We start from the raw sequence: 16,703 nt of genomic DNA on the forward strand, positions 1-16,703 counted from the left end.
GATTGCTATTCTGACCATTTTGCCCTTATAAGCTAGTTGATTTGTTTTTTGGGTGTGGATTTGACTTTTTGGGTTGATGGTCATGTTTGCAATGTGGAAATACAAGTACTCGAATTAATTTTATAATACATTTATATAGTTTATTTTTGGCGAGATATGTATAGTGTATAATACGGAGTATTAAATTAGTTTGATACTTTGATCATGTTATGTAAAGATTTGCCGGGCTGTATGCCAACATTTCGGTATGTGCAACATGTATAGAGAATTTTTTAAATATAAAGTGTTTTTTGGAGTATTTTTATACAAGTTTTCTCTGCTCTTAGTAAGCTAAGTTAGTGCCACATATCGATATATTTGTCAATGCGGAATTTTAATGAATGATATCTTTTACTTATAAAGAGTTGATGTTCGAATACAATATATATTAAAATAATTCTAATAAATATCAACAGTGTGATGAATATTAAAAATTATACAAAAGTCAAATTCAACACTTAAAAAGAATCATAGGGAGTAGTATAACTTTTTCATGGATTGACATTGAGATATATTGCACAAAATTTAATTATGAAGTATGTAAAGGGGATTACATCGTACGTCTTGTTCAATACTTAACATTGCCTAATACCTACGAAGTATATACTTCGTAATCCATAATTGTAATTAACTAAGGAGTAACATAATTGTAATTACATCCATCTATCCATTTCATATTATGTGTATGATTTGTTTACTTACACTCAGAACATAGTTGTAATTACATTGGTATTTTTTAATGTTCATTAGCACAATTAATTAATAATGATACATACTAAAAATGCATAAACTAGTACTATAAATGTCCCATTAACCATTTTATAACAATAAGTCAAGGTTTGACAAGTTTATTATTTTAAGTTTATTGACTTTTGTCAATGCTCGAATATATGCTTAATTGCTACACAGTACCTTTTAACCCAAATGTATATGTATATATATTCTAGTATTCTACCCAAAATGTAAAATATTCATTACGGAGTATCAATTTTTGAAATTATAACAGCTTGGATGGATCGCTATTGGTCAAAATTGTTGAACTTGATCTTAACTCAAAAGGGTGATGATTCTGATGAAGCATAAAAAAATTAATGGTAGTTAAGTTGAATTTGCATGATTTTGCATGAGTTCCCAAACGAGCAGTTACATGTCATGTATATGCATGTTTAGGATTTAGAAATTGGTTGAGCACCAACTAATAATAATAAAATGAGTGAAAAATAAATAAATAAATAAATTAGAGATATCAATGGGATGAGGATGTTTTCCTTCCATCCCATGATCATACAACATTGCTACTCTAATTACTGCTAAACCATTTCAATGCACATCTCATTTTAGCACATGATGAGTTTTGTATTAAACTTGAAACTATTATAATATGGTAGGGCTTGTATCACTCAAGCTCCTTACTAAATTCACCAATGATGTTATACGCTTTGGGTAAATACATGCAAACTGAGGGGGACCTTCCATCGGGACCATTCGGGACCTAACTCCTAGTAAATTATTGTAATTAATTAATTATTGAGGTTAAATATCCTATATTTACTTACAAAACATTGGAATATAGTGATTAGTTTTAAGCGATAGGTAAAAGAATCAAATCCTGTCCCCTTTAATATTTTCAACCAAGATTCACCACTGCATGCAAAAAAAGTAAATACCTTTGTATATTGCTAGCTTAGATGACATAAGATAGAATCACTTTTACTTTGTCCATTTAAATTCCTTAAACATGATGTATTGTATGTCTGTATACCATACACCGATTAGGGCCGTATTAATTTTTTCCAATCTACCACCTTAATATACGTTTCTAAATTATATAGGTAGCTTATCCATAGGAGGTGGGGAGGGGAGGGGAGGGGATAGAGGGACTTTTAAGTAAGGATTTGAAATAGAAAAGTGGAATTTAAAAAAGGTGGATGGAATGAAGAAGTTTAGCATAAGTTTTGAATATAAAAAGAGAGAGTGGTTGTTGATGTTGGCGCCATGGCAGTTATCAGGTGGGAAGAAGGCACTCACAGGTGAAAGAGCAATTCAACTGTCAACCAATAACACTACCTAATCTCACTACCTCCCAACTTTCCTTGTCAAACCAGGAATTTCTTTGAAAAAGACTACGATATCTCCATATATATTACAAGTACTATTTATGATGAAATTGCATTGGTCCACTTCCATTTTACAAATTTCTTGTAAATTGGGACCTATCAAAAAAATTAAAACATACTCCGTACTTTATTTCACGTTGATATATGTAGGTCAAAACCCGAAAACTTTTAATTATTTGAAATTTACACTATTTACACAAACTATTTTTATCAATTGAAAATAGCTTATATTTTTTTTACCGATTCACAACAAAATTAAACCAACTGCTGATTGAATTAGCGATTTTATTGGTTTTACTCTTAAAAAAACCGCTAATTGATTTCCCCTTGACCTAAATTAGCAATTTATTCCTTAATAATGTTGTGCAACATATTGTTTTTGGTATACTTGTTTTTGCGTAAACTGCTAATTCAATTAAGGGTTCTTTAACTTAAAATAACAATTTATCATCAATAATTAAACCCATTTTATATTTTATTTTTTTGCTGATGTGGACGATATTGTGGGAAAATTGATAACATGGTGTAATAAGGAATTTTACGTGGTTTGAACATTTTCCATGAAAATCGGTCAATTTTAAAAGGAAAACTAATACTCTACGAAATACTTTTTATGAGCAAGTTTACTTTAAACCATTATAAAACCTGTCTTGTCCCATAATTAGACGATTGTATAAAGACCCGCCCATTTATTATTTATAGACGGATCCAACCCATTTATAACCGTGGCGGGTCATGGCTTTTAATAGGGCTCCAAGGCCTCCAACCATACCTGTCTCTCAGTTCACTTGTCCGTTGAAGCGCAGTTCACGTTCTCCGTTGAATCTTATACTTGTATCCCCCCATTGAAGCAGCTTCTGAGGTAAGTTGTTTGTTTTTGTTATCATCATATAAATTTCACAATCTAGGGTTTATCTTTGATATAATCTAATTTAAATGTCAGTGCATTAAGTGTAGGGTTCGAAAATCTGAACGATTGGTTCTAAATTCTAAGATTATGAAACATCATAACCAAACGAAAAGAAAATTATGAGCCTAATTTGATTATTGAATCAAATATCCCTAAAATTATGTGATTTTTCGATCAAATTTGGTTGCAATTGTATTGCCCAACCCTTTAATGTTTAGGATTGAATTATGAAATTAGACCTCATTTCCTTCCTGCCCTGCCTCTGCAATTAAGACCAATTTGGTCGTTTAGAGGTTGTAGCTAAAAAAAAAATGAAATTAGGTTGGCCAAACAATTTTTTTTTTTGAATGGAACCAAACAATCTAGCTAATTTGCTTAAGAAACAACTTGCTAATTAAGAAATTAAGGCTCATATTAATCACAAGCTAGTAGCTAACCGTAGGAACACAAACTAGCTACAAAATCTTATGTGGCATAACAAGCTCATTAACTTACCATTAGAGTTGCTCTTATAGCAATATACAAGCCCTTAAATGTAATTAATTTTCCAAACCAATAATCCGTCATCATTTTGTGACCGAGGTTTTGTTGTTGTTGTAATAATCTGTCATCCATTTACAGATATGGATTTGGATAAGAAAACAGGTAGGGATGTTTTACGGAGGATACTCGATCAACATGAATTGGGGGCTAATATTGGTTCCGAGACTATGCCTCTGCTCGAGGTGTTCTCTGTCAGCGTAAATACCAGCCTCCCTGGCATGTTTTTAGATGATTGTGATTGTTGTGAAATATATGGCACTATTAAAGCCACTAATGGATTAGGTCATGTATTTGATCTCTACAAACGGAAACGCAACAACCCTGAGTTTATTGAGCCGAATAGGGATGGCTACACTCGTTATTTGTCATTAACTGGACTTAAGGATGGTCGTGTCATTATACCCTATGATTATGTCGTTATGGAGGTGGACCCAAGGGATAGGGCTCGAAGTGATGTTGTCATTGCTAAGGGAAAGTTGAGCTTCAACTACAAAGAAACCTTTTACACAGAACATGGAGCTGAAATTGTTCTGGGTGAGGCCGGATTTGTGACTCTGCATTATGCCACTTTCCCTTATGCAGTGACAGCTTCTGTGGATGTGTTTTTCTTCAGCAAAGACGGTGATTATGATGTATTAGACTATGATTGTGATGTTGATGTTGATTATACTGATTATGATACTTCTGCATATGGAAATGACGATGGTGTTGATGTTTATGGAACTGTTGTTGCACAAACCAATTTTCCTGGGAGTGTCTCCTATGGGACTATCTCAAGTATACTTTTAAAATTGTCACGTGATGAATGTGTACGGGTCAAGTCTAGATCATCTATTGAGCTATCAAGGTCCATGGTTGCTATGCCAGTTAATTCAAATTCCCCCTTGAAATATATGTGGATTTCAAGTATAAGGATGGAAGCAGACTAGCTAATGGGGTCTTAGAGTTTCCATCTAATGACTGCAGCCAGTTTAAGATGGATTTAGTGGGTGGAAATGGGCGTATTAGAGTGCGAGTGAAATGGGGTAAGGCATATGAGCTGCGTTACAAAGGAAGTGATTTGAAACGCTGTTCGAATGAAGAGAGCAAGCTTGATGAACTGGTTAAAAGGCAGCGGGTAATTTTTTTATTTGGTTGTTGTATTGTATCTTTTCATGTGATATTGCCTTTCTTTTCCTATGTATTTTTTAGTGGGATACTGGTTTATTGTCTCATCTTACATTTGATGTTTGTTATCTCTACAGTATTTTGCTGATCCACAACCCTCAGCATCCTTCTCGTGTGATGATTGGTAGGTTGCTAACTTTTATTTGACACTCTTATGCCACTAGTGTATTTTTATAGATTAGTCATATGGAGAGTGGGAGGTAGCTCAATTGGTTAGAGCATCCTCCCGATTTTAGGAGATTTTGGAATTGATTTTCATTACTCGCCCTTGTGGCTCTTTAAACACCAAAAATAAAATGGATTAGTCATTAATTTTATAATCACTATTACCCAATGTATTTTGGTGGCAAATGAAGAGAAGTAAGAGTTTGGAGGAGATGGTGATTAAGGGAGGATCGGAGGAGGAATGGGTGATGGATTCATATTCTTCAAATAATAAATCATATTATAATTAAGAAATTTTGACTTTTGGTACCACAAAAACACATGTTATTCATTTTTGCTACCGCTCAATTTTTTTTTTTTTACTACCACACAAAAACACATTTGTTAAAATTTGCTACCACTTAACGGAATGGGTTAAGATTCCGTTAAGTTTATTAAAAAAAAAAAAAAAAAGAAAGAAAACCAGCCAGCCACCCTCCCTTCTCCCTTTCCTCCACCTTTGCAGCCCCACCACCCTCAACTGCCCACCAGCCCCCTCCCGTCAGCCAGCCTCCCCCCTCCCCTCTGCCGGCGGCCAAAGCTTGGGCCAATGCCGGCGACCCCACCCCAAACCCTTTCCCCCATCAACGCAATCATCACAAAATAAATCAAACAATTTGCACAAACTAATCAAACAATATAACACAAATTAATCAAATCTTGCAGCATATATACCCTAGAAACAATCGAATTTTTCAGAACAAAACCCTAAAATAATTGATTATAAAAGAGATTAGAGCAATTATGTACCAAATTCGTTGAGATTGATGAGTGAGATTTGCGATGATAGCGAAAATGAAGATCAGAGATTGAGCATTTGGGAGGAGAGAGAAAATGTTGATGAGCGTTTAAGAGGAGAGAGAAAATATAGTGGATGAGTTTTGTGATTTGTGAGAACAGAAAGGAAAACGTTTTCCTTTGATTTTTGGAGGAAAATGTTTTCAACTGTGGTGTAAAACAATTTTACGGCCTAAATTTTCCATTCTAATTTTCAGTTTGACCAAACAATGTAAAATGGGGAAAATAGTTTTCAGAGAAAACATTTTACGTCCTACCAAACGGACCTTAATGTAAAAATTCTCATAATTTATAAGGCATCTTTTGGGTGTAACCGAGTAATGGTCTTATCATGAAATTGATTCATAATAAAAATAAAGGATCCCTTTTGATTAATTAGAGTTTTGTCTCTTGGAGAAATGGCAATTGGCAAATTTCACGTTGTTCTCTAATCCCTATAGATAGAAGCTGTACGGCATATTTCACGTAGTTCTCTACTTCTCTAGTCTCTTGGAGTATACTACACAATGTTTCTCTATAAATAGAGGATGTATGTTGTACGACATACGTAATACGCGGTGTAAGGATATACTCTGATCTGGGTTGGAATACAATGGGATCTAGTGACTCTTGGCGGCCTTCAGCTTATCTGACATTAGCATAAGAGTACGTAACAACTACTCTGCTATTGCATTTGTGTAAAGAAGAGGATGCGAATGCTAACAAACTCGCCTAAAGTATCACCAATTGCTTACATGTATTGAGAAGACTGAGAAGTAAACTATGTTGTCATGTGAGACAAAGAAAGGTGAAACAAATACACCACCGTAGACACCAGCACAAAGGCTATCGCTTATTTGCATATCAATTTTTGATCAAACTGATCGTAATGGTTGTAGTTTTGTACACGACTTTATGTTACAATCACAGACATTTCATAGCTGAAGGTACGAGGTGCAAACCAGCACAAAGGCTATCGCTTATCAGTCACTTTGTTAGCTGGTGAACTACTCATTAGGTACCTCTCAACTACGGGTGAACACCGGTCCAAACCCGGACCGGAACCGGATTGGACCGGTGGACGCGGACTGTCAATGGACCTGAAGCTGCCGGTTCAAGTCCGGTCCAAAACGACCCGGGAATTTTATGTGTGTTTCAGGTGAACCCGATCCAGACCCCAGACCGGAATGGACCTGAATTTACCGGTCCGGCAATGATCCAAACCCGGTCCGGTTCAGATCCAGGGTATTTTATGTACACCCGTAAAATGTCAAGGCCGCGGAGTTCCTTGACCACAGGCATAATGGCAGGGACAGGTGATTGGAACAAGGAATCATCAGCACGGCCACTCCAAGCTTTTTTGCTTCTTTTATGGCTGCTCTAGTTGCACAATGAACTAATGCTGCTAGCAGCAATGGTGGCTTTCCAGATGCTGCAAGAAAACCATACAGAAGTAAGATAACAAATTTTCTTACATGATCAAACTAGAGATCACACCGTTATTAATTTTCGTTCTCTATTTTTGTTCGGGATAGCTTTATTTCTATCCTTTCCTGTAATTTTGATGCCTATTATCTTCAAACTATGTATTACACATAAGGCACACTGTTGTATAATTATACCTTTAGATGATAGGACGCGGTTCTGATGAGCCACGAATTGGATGCTTTAAGTATCAACAAGAGAAGGGGAGTCGAGTAAGATCACAATCAATCCAAAACATAAAAGTAGTCACTCCGGCAAAAAAATTAAGAAAGTATGTTTTAGAATAAATAAGTTCATAAGCATTTTATTTAAGCAAAACTGTAAAACGAAGGAAGGCTAAATGTTACACATGACTTAAAATGTATCTAAAGTCTTTTTTTTTTTTTTTTTTTTTTTTTTTTTTTTTTATTTTTTTTATTTTAAGCAATATATCATATGAAGTAAGTAATTCTGTAAGGGTGCTAATAAAAATCAACCTGTCCCAAATCAACAGCAGGATTTACGCTCTGTCCATAATCATATATGATGTCTGACCGCAAAATAGTAGTTTCTCTCGTCATGAGATTCACTTCTACCTGTAGAAGAAAAGTAGTATCATAAGAAATAGTCCTCAGAAAAAAGGATCACGTATTTCTTAACTTATTTTCTTATTACTTCTTTCAAAATATCATGATGCTTGCTTGAGAAGGGGTTAATATTTCCACCAAAGTATTGCAGCAGGTTCTTACAGCTTCACAACTAGACTCAGAAGTACTACTTCCTGCAGTAAACCCTCATTGTACCATGCTTAACGTATCGTATCTGCTTAATTACTCTTACCTTATCCAAAAGATCATCACTTCCAGTACACTTGATCATACTCAGACCAAACGCCGCCATCTATTTTACTTTGGTCCATAGACCTTGACCAAGCTTGATCCTTCCTACTTCCCCAGCAATTGACCCATCCCGGAGTATGCTGACTTTACCAGGGGTTGGTCTCAGTGAAACACCATGCACAACGGGTAACCTGGAAATTCCCTTTTTACGCCAAATATTAGTCTTGTTAAACTGCTTTACCATCTCTTTTCTATGTTTAAAGCTTGAAGATAAAGGTATCTTATCCCAAATTGTGGGTAACCCGGCTCTCCATCAGAACAAAGTTAAGTTATCGAAGGTGTGGAAGTTTTGGTCTTTAGCAACATCAACATCTATCCAAAGGGTAGAAGCTACATGTTCAATCACGGCTTCAGCAATAAATGTTCCTTGTACTACACCGGGAGCTCGCATTGCTGATTTACTTGTATGATTTGTCTTGCATAATTTAATATCGAGTGATAAAGCACCCCAATCATACTTCTTAAGTCTATTCACTATGCTTGCTGGCATTATTAGGCTAATATCTTCTGATATACCAGCGTTAATCAAAATCTCTAGATCTAAAGCTGTGATCTTCCCATTCAATATGAATCCCACACTGTAAGTGATTTTCATTGGATGTCTTCCTCCAGTCATTATCATATCAGTCTTGCGACTGAGACACATCCTCACTGGATGACGAAGCTTGTATGCTGCTAATGCACAAGCTGATGCAACCTATAATATGTTCAATATTGTGTTATTAATTTAATAAAAAAGTGGAGAGATGGAAAACTAGAACTAATGTAAAGATATTTTCTTAATTGAAAGGCCAGGCTTTCTTCCTTTCAGAATTGAATTGATAATAACCGAGCCTTTCAAGTGATTTTCAGCATATAATATCTCACCAGCTACTGCTAATTCAAGACATCAATTTATGAATATTCCTATTTCTCATTCAGTAGTATATTATATTTATGTACAGTCATGCAATGAGCAAGTTTAGGTTAGTATATCCTGATTGGCCATAAAAAAATGTATCAGAAAACTTACTTGACAAATATATTTAGAGAATCAAAGCACAGATGCTAAAATGAAACAGTAAGGAAATTAAATGTAATCAGGAATCTTAAGACCAAAATACTCAAAGGCATAGCTTTTATTTCCTTTCCTCCAAAACCGCCTCCAACCCGCCTTGTGAGGACACGGATTTTGTTTTCAGGTACTCCAAGACAACTTGCAAACACAGAATGTGTAAATTCTGGAACTTGAACAGAGCTATAAACCACCATGCAGTTTGAGTCTCCACATAGAAATAGTACTGTGATGGAAGTCTAATCTACAGATACCACCAAAGTCAAGTCATAAGAATTAGATCTGTTGAAGTTAATAGACCATTGCTCTTAACTACTGATTCAGAAAACTTATTCACCTAAATACAGTTAAGAGTAGAAATAGAATGCACGTGTGGTACCTCTGAAAGAATTTTCTGATAAGCTTCAGACATTCCCTGTTCAAAGTCACCGACTGATGTCGAAAAAAAACCTACTACTCTCAACTGCTTCTTCAACTGTCAGAATTGGTGGCTCTATATTTCCAAGTCATACTCAACGACTACTTTAGTAGCTGCAATGTCTGTATGCCTCTGCGTATCTGCAACCTATGTTGTTCTCAGAACTGATTATGCCTCAATAGTTTAACTCAAAGATAAACCAAGGCCGTGAGAAAAATGACACCTAAAAAAAACTTTAAGAGGAAAATCGACTTACAACTAGTGCAATACGTTCACCAGCACATCTTGTGAGATCATCAGCAAATAATAAATCTTTGCCAAATATTGTTTGGGCTCCTACATTCTTCCCACCGTATGGGATATCTTTGTAGGAAACAACGGAAACAACTCTGTCTGGATGTGATTCAGACTCGTATCTCACACAATTGACACTTGCCAATGGCTTTGTGCTATAAGCAAATGCTCCATGAAGACAGTCTTTTGGTGAAGGAATATCGTCAACATATGTTGCCTTGCCTGCAAAAAGTAACTCAAAACGTTTAAGAGAATATAGCACAACACGTGCTGGTTTGAGTAACATAGCATTATTAATATCATTGAAGATGACAGAGAAATTGCTTTATTGAAGCTGAGCACCATGTTCGATTCAAGACTACCCTTATTTTATTGCATGTCCTTCATTTCGAATTAACTCATAAATTTAAATCAATGAAAACAATTCATCCAGAATACTCTCTATACTAACCCTGCAAACTGATCTGTTCGTACATGAAAGCAAATTGGGAAATTAAACTGTAAAGTAGCTAATATACTAAGGGGGTGTTTGGTATGGGTTTTTGGTAGAGTTGGAAACGGAACCAATTACCGTTTCCCTTACAATGTGTTTGTTTAATGGCTAAAGAAACAAAAACTGTTTCCTGGCTCTAACCGTTTCCATTATTTTGTTTCCACTGTAAAACATGGGGAAACAAATAACGTTTCCAGAGTAAAACAAGGGAAACAACTTTTCTCTCTCCTCTCTCCTCTCGTTCAACAAAATTCCCATCCACAATTTTTCTGAAAATTCTCCCAAGAAAACTGCAATTCTCCTTATTTCACTCCAAATTTTCAGTTTTCTACCTAAAATCTACAGAATTCTACAATCTCAAGTACGGTAAATTCTTCACTTTCGCTTGTTCAATTTCTAGGGTTTATACGATATCAATTTCGCTTTCTGATTTGAATTCTTTACTTGCTTGTTTGATTGAAGTTTTCTTTTCTCTTTTGTTGATATTCTGCTGAATTTGATGGTATGTATTGTTATTATTGCATGTAATTGTTGGCTATTCTTGTGTTTCCCCCCAATTTGATGGTATTGATGTAGTAGTGCTAAAAGCCACCCCCTCAATTTGAGTGGGCTTGCCGTAGTCAGGGCATTGGTCCTATCCTTAATTTAATCGTTTGTCATCATAGGTTTTTAATTTTATCTTGTTTTCTATTATTTGAAGTTTAGCTTGGTTTATTGGGACGTTGGTGAAAAATGTACTAGTAGTTGATTTTTCAGCTTTTGAACTTGAGTGGAAGCTGAATTTTGCTAAAATAGGCGATAATGTGTATAATATTAGCATTAGAGTAGTGAACTGGACACTCTGTTCCAGAAGGATACTCTGAATTTTGCTACTGCTTGTGTTATCATCATATGAGGTTTTTTTTTAATTTTTTTTTTATTTTGCTAGTTAATGATGTTGTTTGTGAAAGTGTATATTGATAATATTATACAGTTTTTCGACTGATTTTTCAGGGTTTTTACAATGCCTCGACTTATGCGTTCCATAAGGAAGAAAAAGCTTAAACAAATACAACTAGTTATTTCAATGGTTATTATTATTTTGATGATGTATTGGATGTAGCATATGATGTGTGTTGTTACAATAAGGGGTGTTCAATTAAAGAAAGGAAAAGAAACAAAAAAATTGTTACGAATGTTAGTATTGAGAGGGCTTTATAGGGAGACTGATGTGACATGCAAGAGTGAGCTTCGCGTTAATAGAAGAACTTTCAATATTATTTGTGAGATGCTTAGAGACATTGGGGGTTTGAGTGGAACAAAAAACATGTCGTTTCAAGAGATAGTAGCCATGTTTTTATACACATTGACTCACCATAAGAAAAATAGGTCTATTGGACAATACTTCTTTAGAAGTGAAGAAACCGTGAGCCGACAATTTCACCGTTGTCTAAGGGCTTTTCTCAAGTTGCATGAAGTACTACTTTACAATTCCACACCAATATCGGATGATTGTGAAGATGAAAGGTGGAAATCTTTCAAGGTATTGATTTTTTCTAAGCCCCTAAATTTTGCTAGGATTTTCTCATTTTTGCTTGTTTGTAAGTAATATTTTTCCTATTTTTGTATAATTGTTTAGGAGCATTAGATGGGACTTACATTAATGTAAATGTGCCTTCACAAGAATGACCAAAGTATAAAACAAGAAAAAGAACAATTGCTATGAATGTATTGGGTGTTTGTGCACCCAATATAATATGCAATTTATTTATGTTCTTCCTGATTGGGAAGGTTCGGCCCATGATATGCGTGTACTTCGCAATGCTCTCTCTAGACCAAACGATTTTAGGGTATCTCGAGGTAAGTGAAGCTCATTCTTTTGTGAGTGTATAAGTTTTGTTAGTTTTGGTAGGTAGTAATCCTTTTCTTTAATAACTTTGAAGGTAATTATTATTTGGTTGATGCGGGATATACGAATAGTTAGGGCTTTCTTGCTCCATATAGAGGTCAAAGATACCATTTAAAGGAATGGACGGATCAACAGCCCAAAAGTGCCGAGGAGTTTTATACATGAAACATGCTAGGGCGTGGAATGTAATTGAGAGATGTTTCGGCCTACTTAAAGGAAGATGGAGTATTCTTAGAATTCCTTCATTTTTCCCTATAAGAACTCACGGACGTATCGTAATGGCTTGTTGCTTATTACGTAATCTAATTAGAAAATTCATGCCTACGGATGACATAAACGAAGATGAATTGAATGAATCCAATGATGATTCCGAAAGTGATTCCGATGATGAAAGGGAATTTATTACAAGTGTTGCTACTTCGGATCATTGGACCAATTTTAGAAACGAATTAGCCCAAGATATGTTTAATGATTGGAGGGCGAGAGGTAGACATGGTCAATAGCACAAAATGTATGATTTTCTTTCTCTCTCTTTTTTTTTTTTTCTTCTAGTACATTCTGTTATGTTCATTCTCTTTAGCCTTCTAATCTATTTTGTTCAGTTCTAACTAACATGCCTTCTAATCTTTTCAGTTTTAGTTATGTCTAATATGCCTTGTAATCTGTTATGTCAGTTATATTATAATCTGCCTTGTTTTTGTTCTGTTAAGTTTTATTATGCCTTTTAATCTACAATTTTTTCAGATGGAGGCTAGTCAAGCTAAGGGTGAGACAAGCAATCGAGGAAGAGGTAAAAATAAAAGGTATTGGACGTATGAAAAAGATGCGGTTCTAATAAGATATTTGCATGAGTTGAGTTGCGATCCAAAGTGGAAGTGTGAGAATGAGTTTAAGAATGGTTACATGAATAAGTTGGAAGAGATGATCAATGGTGTACTTCCTAATTGTGGCTTGAGAGCGGTTCCCCACATTGAGTCGAGGATCAAGCATTGGTCGGAGAAATATAATGCATTTGCAGAAATGATATCCACCTCAGGATTTGGATGGGATGCTGAAAAGAAATTGTTGCAAGTAGACAAGTCCGTGTACGATGAATGGGTGAAGGTATGAAATGATGTTTCATTCCTCTTTGTTCATTTTTTTCTTCTTCTGAAGATTGTAATGCTATTAAAGGCCAATCTGTAGAACTGCTGCTGGACAGTTCATATGACCTAAGTTCATATGTAGTCTGCACCCTCTTTGGTCTTCTGTAATTGTTGTTAACTCACTGACACTGCTATTATGTGAGAAATCTCTCTGAGAAAATGTAAATGGCCAATGATAGTCCATGAACCAAATGGCAGTGGAGGTCTTGCTGCCATGTCTTTGTTTTTTTGTTGAACATATGCAACTTGAGCAATGTAGGTTATGTGTTGGGATTATTCATATGATGATTGACATATTATTAGTCAATGTTTGGATAATTAATGTGTGTCAACTTTGCTTTAAATATATATATATATGTATATATATATATATATATGTGTATATATATATATGTGTGTATATATATATATGTGTGTATATATATATATGTGTGTGTATATATATATATATATATATAGAAATGGGATCATGTGAGAACCCATGGCTTAGGTGAGAACCATTTTAAAATGAGAACTCATCTAACACCATTCATTTTTATTAGATGAATGGTTCAGATTTATTGTTTCATTAGTGGGAATTCACGTGGGCCACCTTCATTAATTGTAATGATTGTTTGTATTTTTTTTTAATTTTTGTGCATTGGGACACAAAATCTGTCAAAAGCTGTCATTATTACATGCTTTTTATTATTTATTGCATTGAAACGCAAAATGTAGTTGAAGTGTACGTCGTAAATGATGTTTCGTAAAATATATCAAGTGTTTCAATTTATAATATTAATGTTTCATATATATTATTGCCTGTTTCATATAGTTGGGCTCTATATGAACTAGGTGTACTGTGATTTCTTATACCTTATCTGATGTTTCAAAAAATATACCTTATGTTTCATTTTATAGTGCTTATGTTCCATAAAATATATGTGTTGTTTCATATACTAATGATATTGTTTTTTGTATTGGGACACAAAATCTGTCAAAAGCTGTCATTATTATATGCTTTTTATTATTTATTGCATTGAAACACGTTAATTTGCATTGGAAAACCAATAGATTGTTCAGTAAAATGCAAGGTTCACATAAATTCGAACGTTACGTTTAAATGTAGTTGAAGTGTACGTCATTAATGATGTTTCGTAAAATATATCAAGTGTTTCAATTTATAATATTAATGTTTCATATATATTATTGCTTGTTTCATATAGTTGGGCTCTATATGAACTAGGTTTACTGTGATTTCTTATACCTTATTGATGTTTCAAAAAACATACCTTATGTTTCATTTTATACTACTTATGTTCCATAAAATATATGTATAGTTTCATATACTATTGATTTTGTTTTATACATAAAAATCATTGATGTTTCATATAATATTTCATTCGAATATTATTTATATTGTTCCAGAAATATGAACTATTACCATATGTGTGAAATGTATCAATGACTGAAATGCGTGTTCCCAAGAAAATTAAATAGCATGTACCAATGACTGAAATGCGTGTTCCCAAGAAAATGCATGAGAAAGTGATAATTAATCTCAGTCATCCATTAAGTGTAGTTGGTGTACGTTAATGATGTTTCATAAAATATATTAAGTGTTTCAATTTATAACATTAATGTTTCATATATATTATTGCTTGTTTCATATAGTTGGGCTTTATATGAACTAGGTTTACTGTGATTTCTTATACCTTATTGATGTTTCAAAAAACATACCTTATGTTTCATTTTATACTACTTATGTTCCATAAAATATATGTATTGTTTCATATACTAATGACATTGTTTTATACATAAAAATCATTGATGTTTCATATAATATTTCATTCGAATATTATTTATATTGTTCCAGAAATATGAACTACTGTCCTATAAATATTATACATTTTTCCATACCATATGTGTGAAATGTATTAATGATTGAAATGCGTGTTCCCAAGAAAATTAAAAAGCATGTACCAATGACTGAAATGCGTGTTCCCAAGAATATGCATGGGAAAGTGATAATTAATCTCAGCCATCCATAATCTCAAAATTGATGGTGTAAGATTGGTTCTTATTTTAAGAGGGTTCTCATATAAGCCTTGGTTCTCACATGATCCCACCCCTATATATATATATATATATATATATATATATATATATATATATATATATATATATATATATATATATACATATATATACATATATACATATATACATATATATACATATATACATATATACATATATATACATATATATACATATATACATATATACATATATACATATATATACATATATACATATATATACATATATACATATATATACATATATATATATATATGCAATACAAGTTATTTTATTTTATTTTTTTATCTTTTTTTTAACCGTAAAATACGTAGCATAGACAATATTGTATTATTCATTCTTATTTTTCATTTCCGTTTGTTATACCAAACAAGAGGAAACCGGAATGGTGATAATTGTTTCCGTTTCCTTTGATATACCAAACAACTAGTAAGGGTAACACTATTTGTTACCCTTTCCCCTCCTAATTTATTTCCATTCCGTTTCCTATACTAACTCTATACCAAACACCCCCTAAATTACTAACAGAAAACAAACCAGATGCCTGTAGAGAAGCTCCGGTTTTGCTAATGGGCTTCCCGACAGGATGATATTCTGTGCCAAGTATAATTACCTACAAAGCAGGTGATAATGAGGTTTCTTACTGTACTCGTTCACACTACAGTTCGTTGTAGACTGAGAACCAATATATTGATCCAAGCCTAAACTTGATATCCCAAAATTAGGCTCAACCAAAATGTGTAGAAACTCAAAAACAAATGCCTAAGCTAAGCTTATCCTGTAGGAAGGATGTGAAATGCCATTTTCAGGCACCACAACAGCCCGAATTAAATTCATTGTTTTGCGGAGGGATTCATTGTTAATATCTCTGCCAGCTAAAAACTCTTCGGCTTTTCTAGCCTACACTGCATGCCTAGTCCCATAAGCACCAAAGGCCAAGTGAATCTTGTACACCATGAAAGGATTCACGAATGTGCTAGCTAGTTTGCGATTAACGGCAATTAACAATAACGAAGACGGAAAAACAAGTAATAAACGAGACAAGGAGAATTTACCGTGGGAAACTCGAGAACCGGGAGAAAAACCCACCAATCCCCTATGGAGTAAACAATTTGATGAAGAACAATGTAGTTTACAAGCTTTCATTCACCATGTAAGCTCCCATCCCAAACTCACCCTCTCAAACACTCAAACCCTAAGTGTTTGGGT

General features: G+C 34.1%; 1 protein-coding gene and 1 pseudogene across 2 annotated transcripts; one reads left to right on the plus strand and one right to left on the minus strand.

The window, feature by feature from the left end:
• Positions 1-2,587: 2,587 nt before the first annotated feature.
• Positions 2,588-5,201, plus strand: LOC110693155. Of its 2 annotated transcripts, XR_002505559.1 has the most exons (3): positions 2,588-3,018; positions 3,688-4,726; positions 4,854-5,201. XR_002505559.1 is itself a non-coding variant. In XM_021870277.1 (2 exons), exon 2 carries the CDS (start codon positions 3,690-3,692, stop codon positions 4,536-4,538), a length of 849 nt encoding a protein of 282 aa, XP_021725969.1. In that variant the 5' UTR covers positions 2,588-3,018; positions 3,688-3,689; the 3' UTR covers positions 4,539-4,828. The 2 variants fall into 2 exon arrangements, 1 of the variants encoding a protein (XP_021725969.1); XM_021870277.1 differs by lacking the exon at positions 4,854-5,201 and having other exon boundaries at positions 3,688-4,828.
• Positions 5,202-5,309: 108 nt separating this feature from the next.
• Positions 5,310-16,703, minus strand: part of LOC110693287 — a 31,990-nt pseudogene continuing 20,596 nt past the window's right edge.

This window comes from Chenopodium quinoa, unplaced genomic scaffold, assembly GCF_001683475.1.
Source record: "Chenopodium quinoa cultivar QQ74 unplaced genomic scaffold, ASM168347v1, whole genome shotgun sequence".
Lineage (NCBI taxonomy): Eukaryota > Viridiplantae > Streptophyta > Magnoliopsida > Caryophyllales > Amaranthaceae > Chenopodium > Chenopodium quinoa.

What these genes read in the sequence shown, in the direction of transcription:
- LOC110693155 (XM_021870277.1), top strand. Translation starts at nt 3,690, where the DNA reads ATGGATTTGGATAAGAAAACAGGTAGGGATGTTTTACGGAGGATACTC.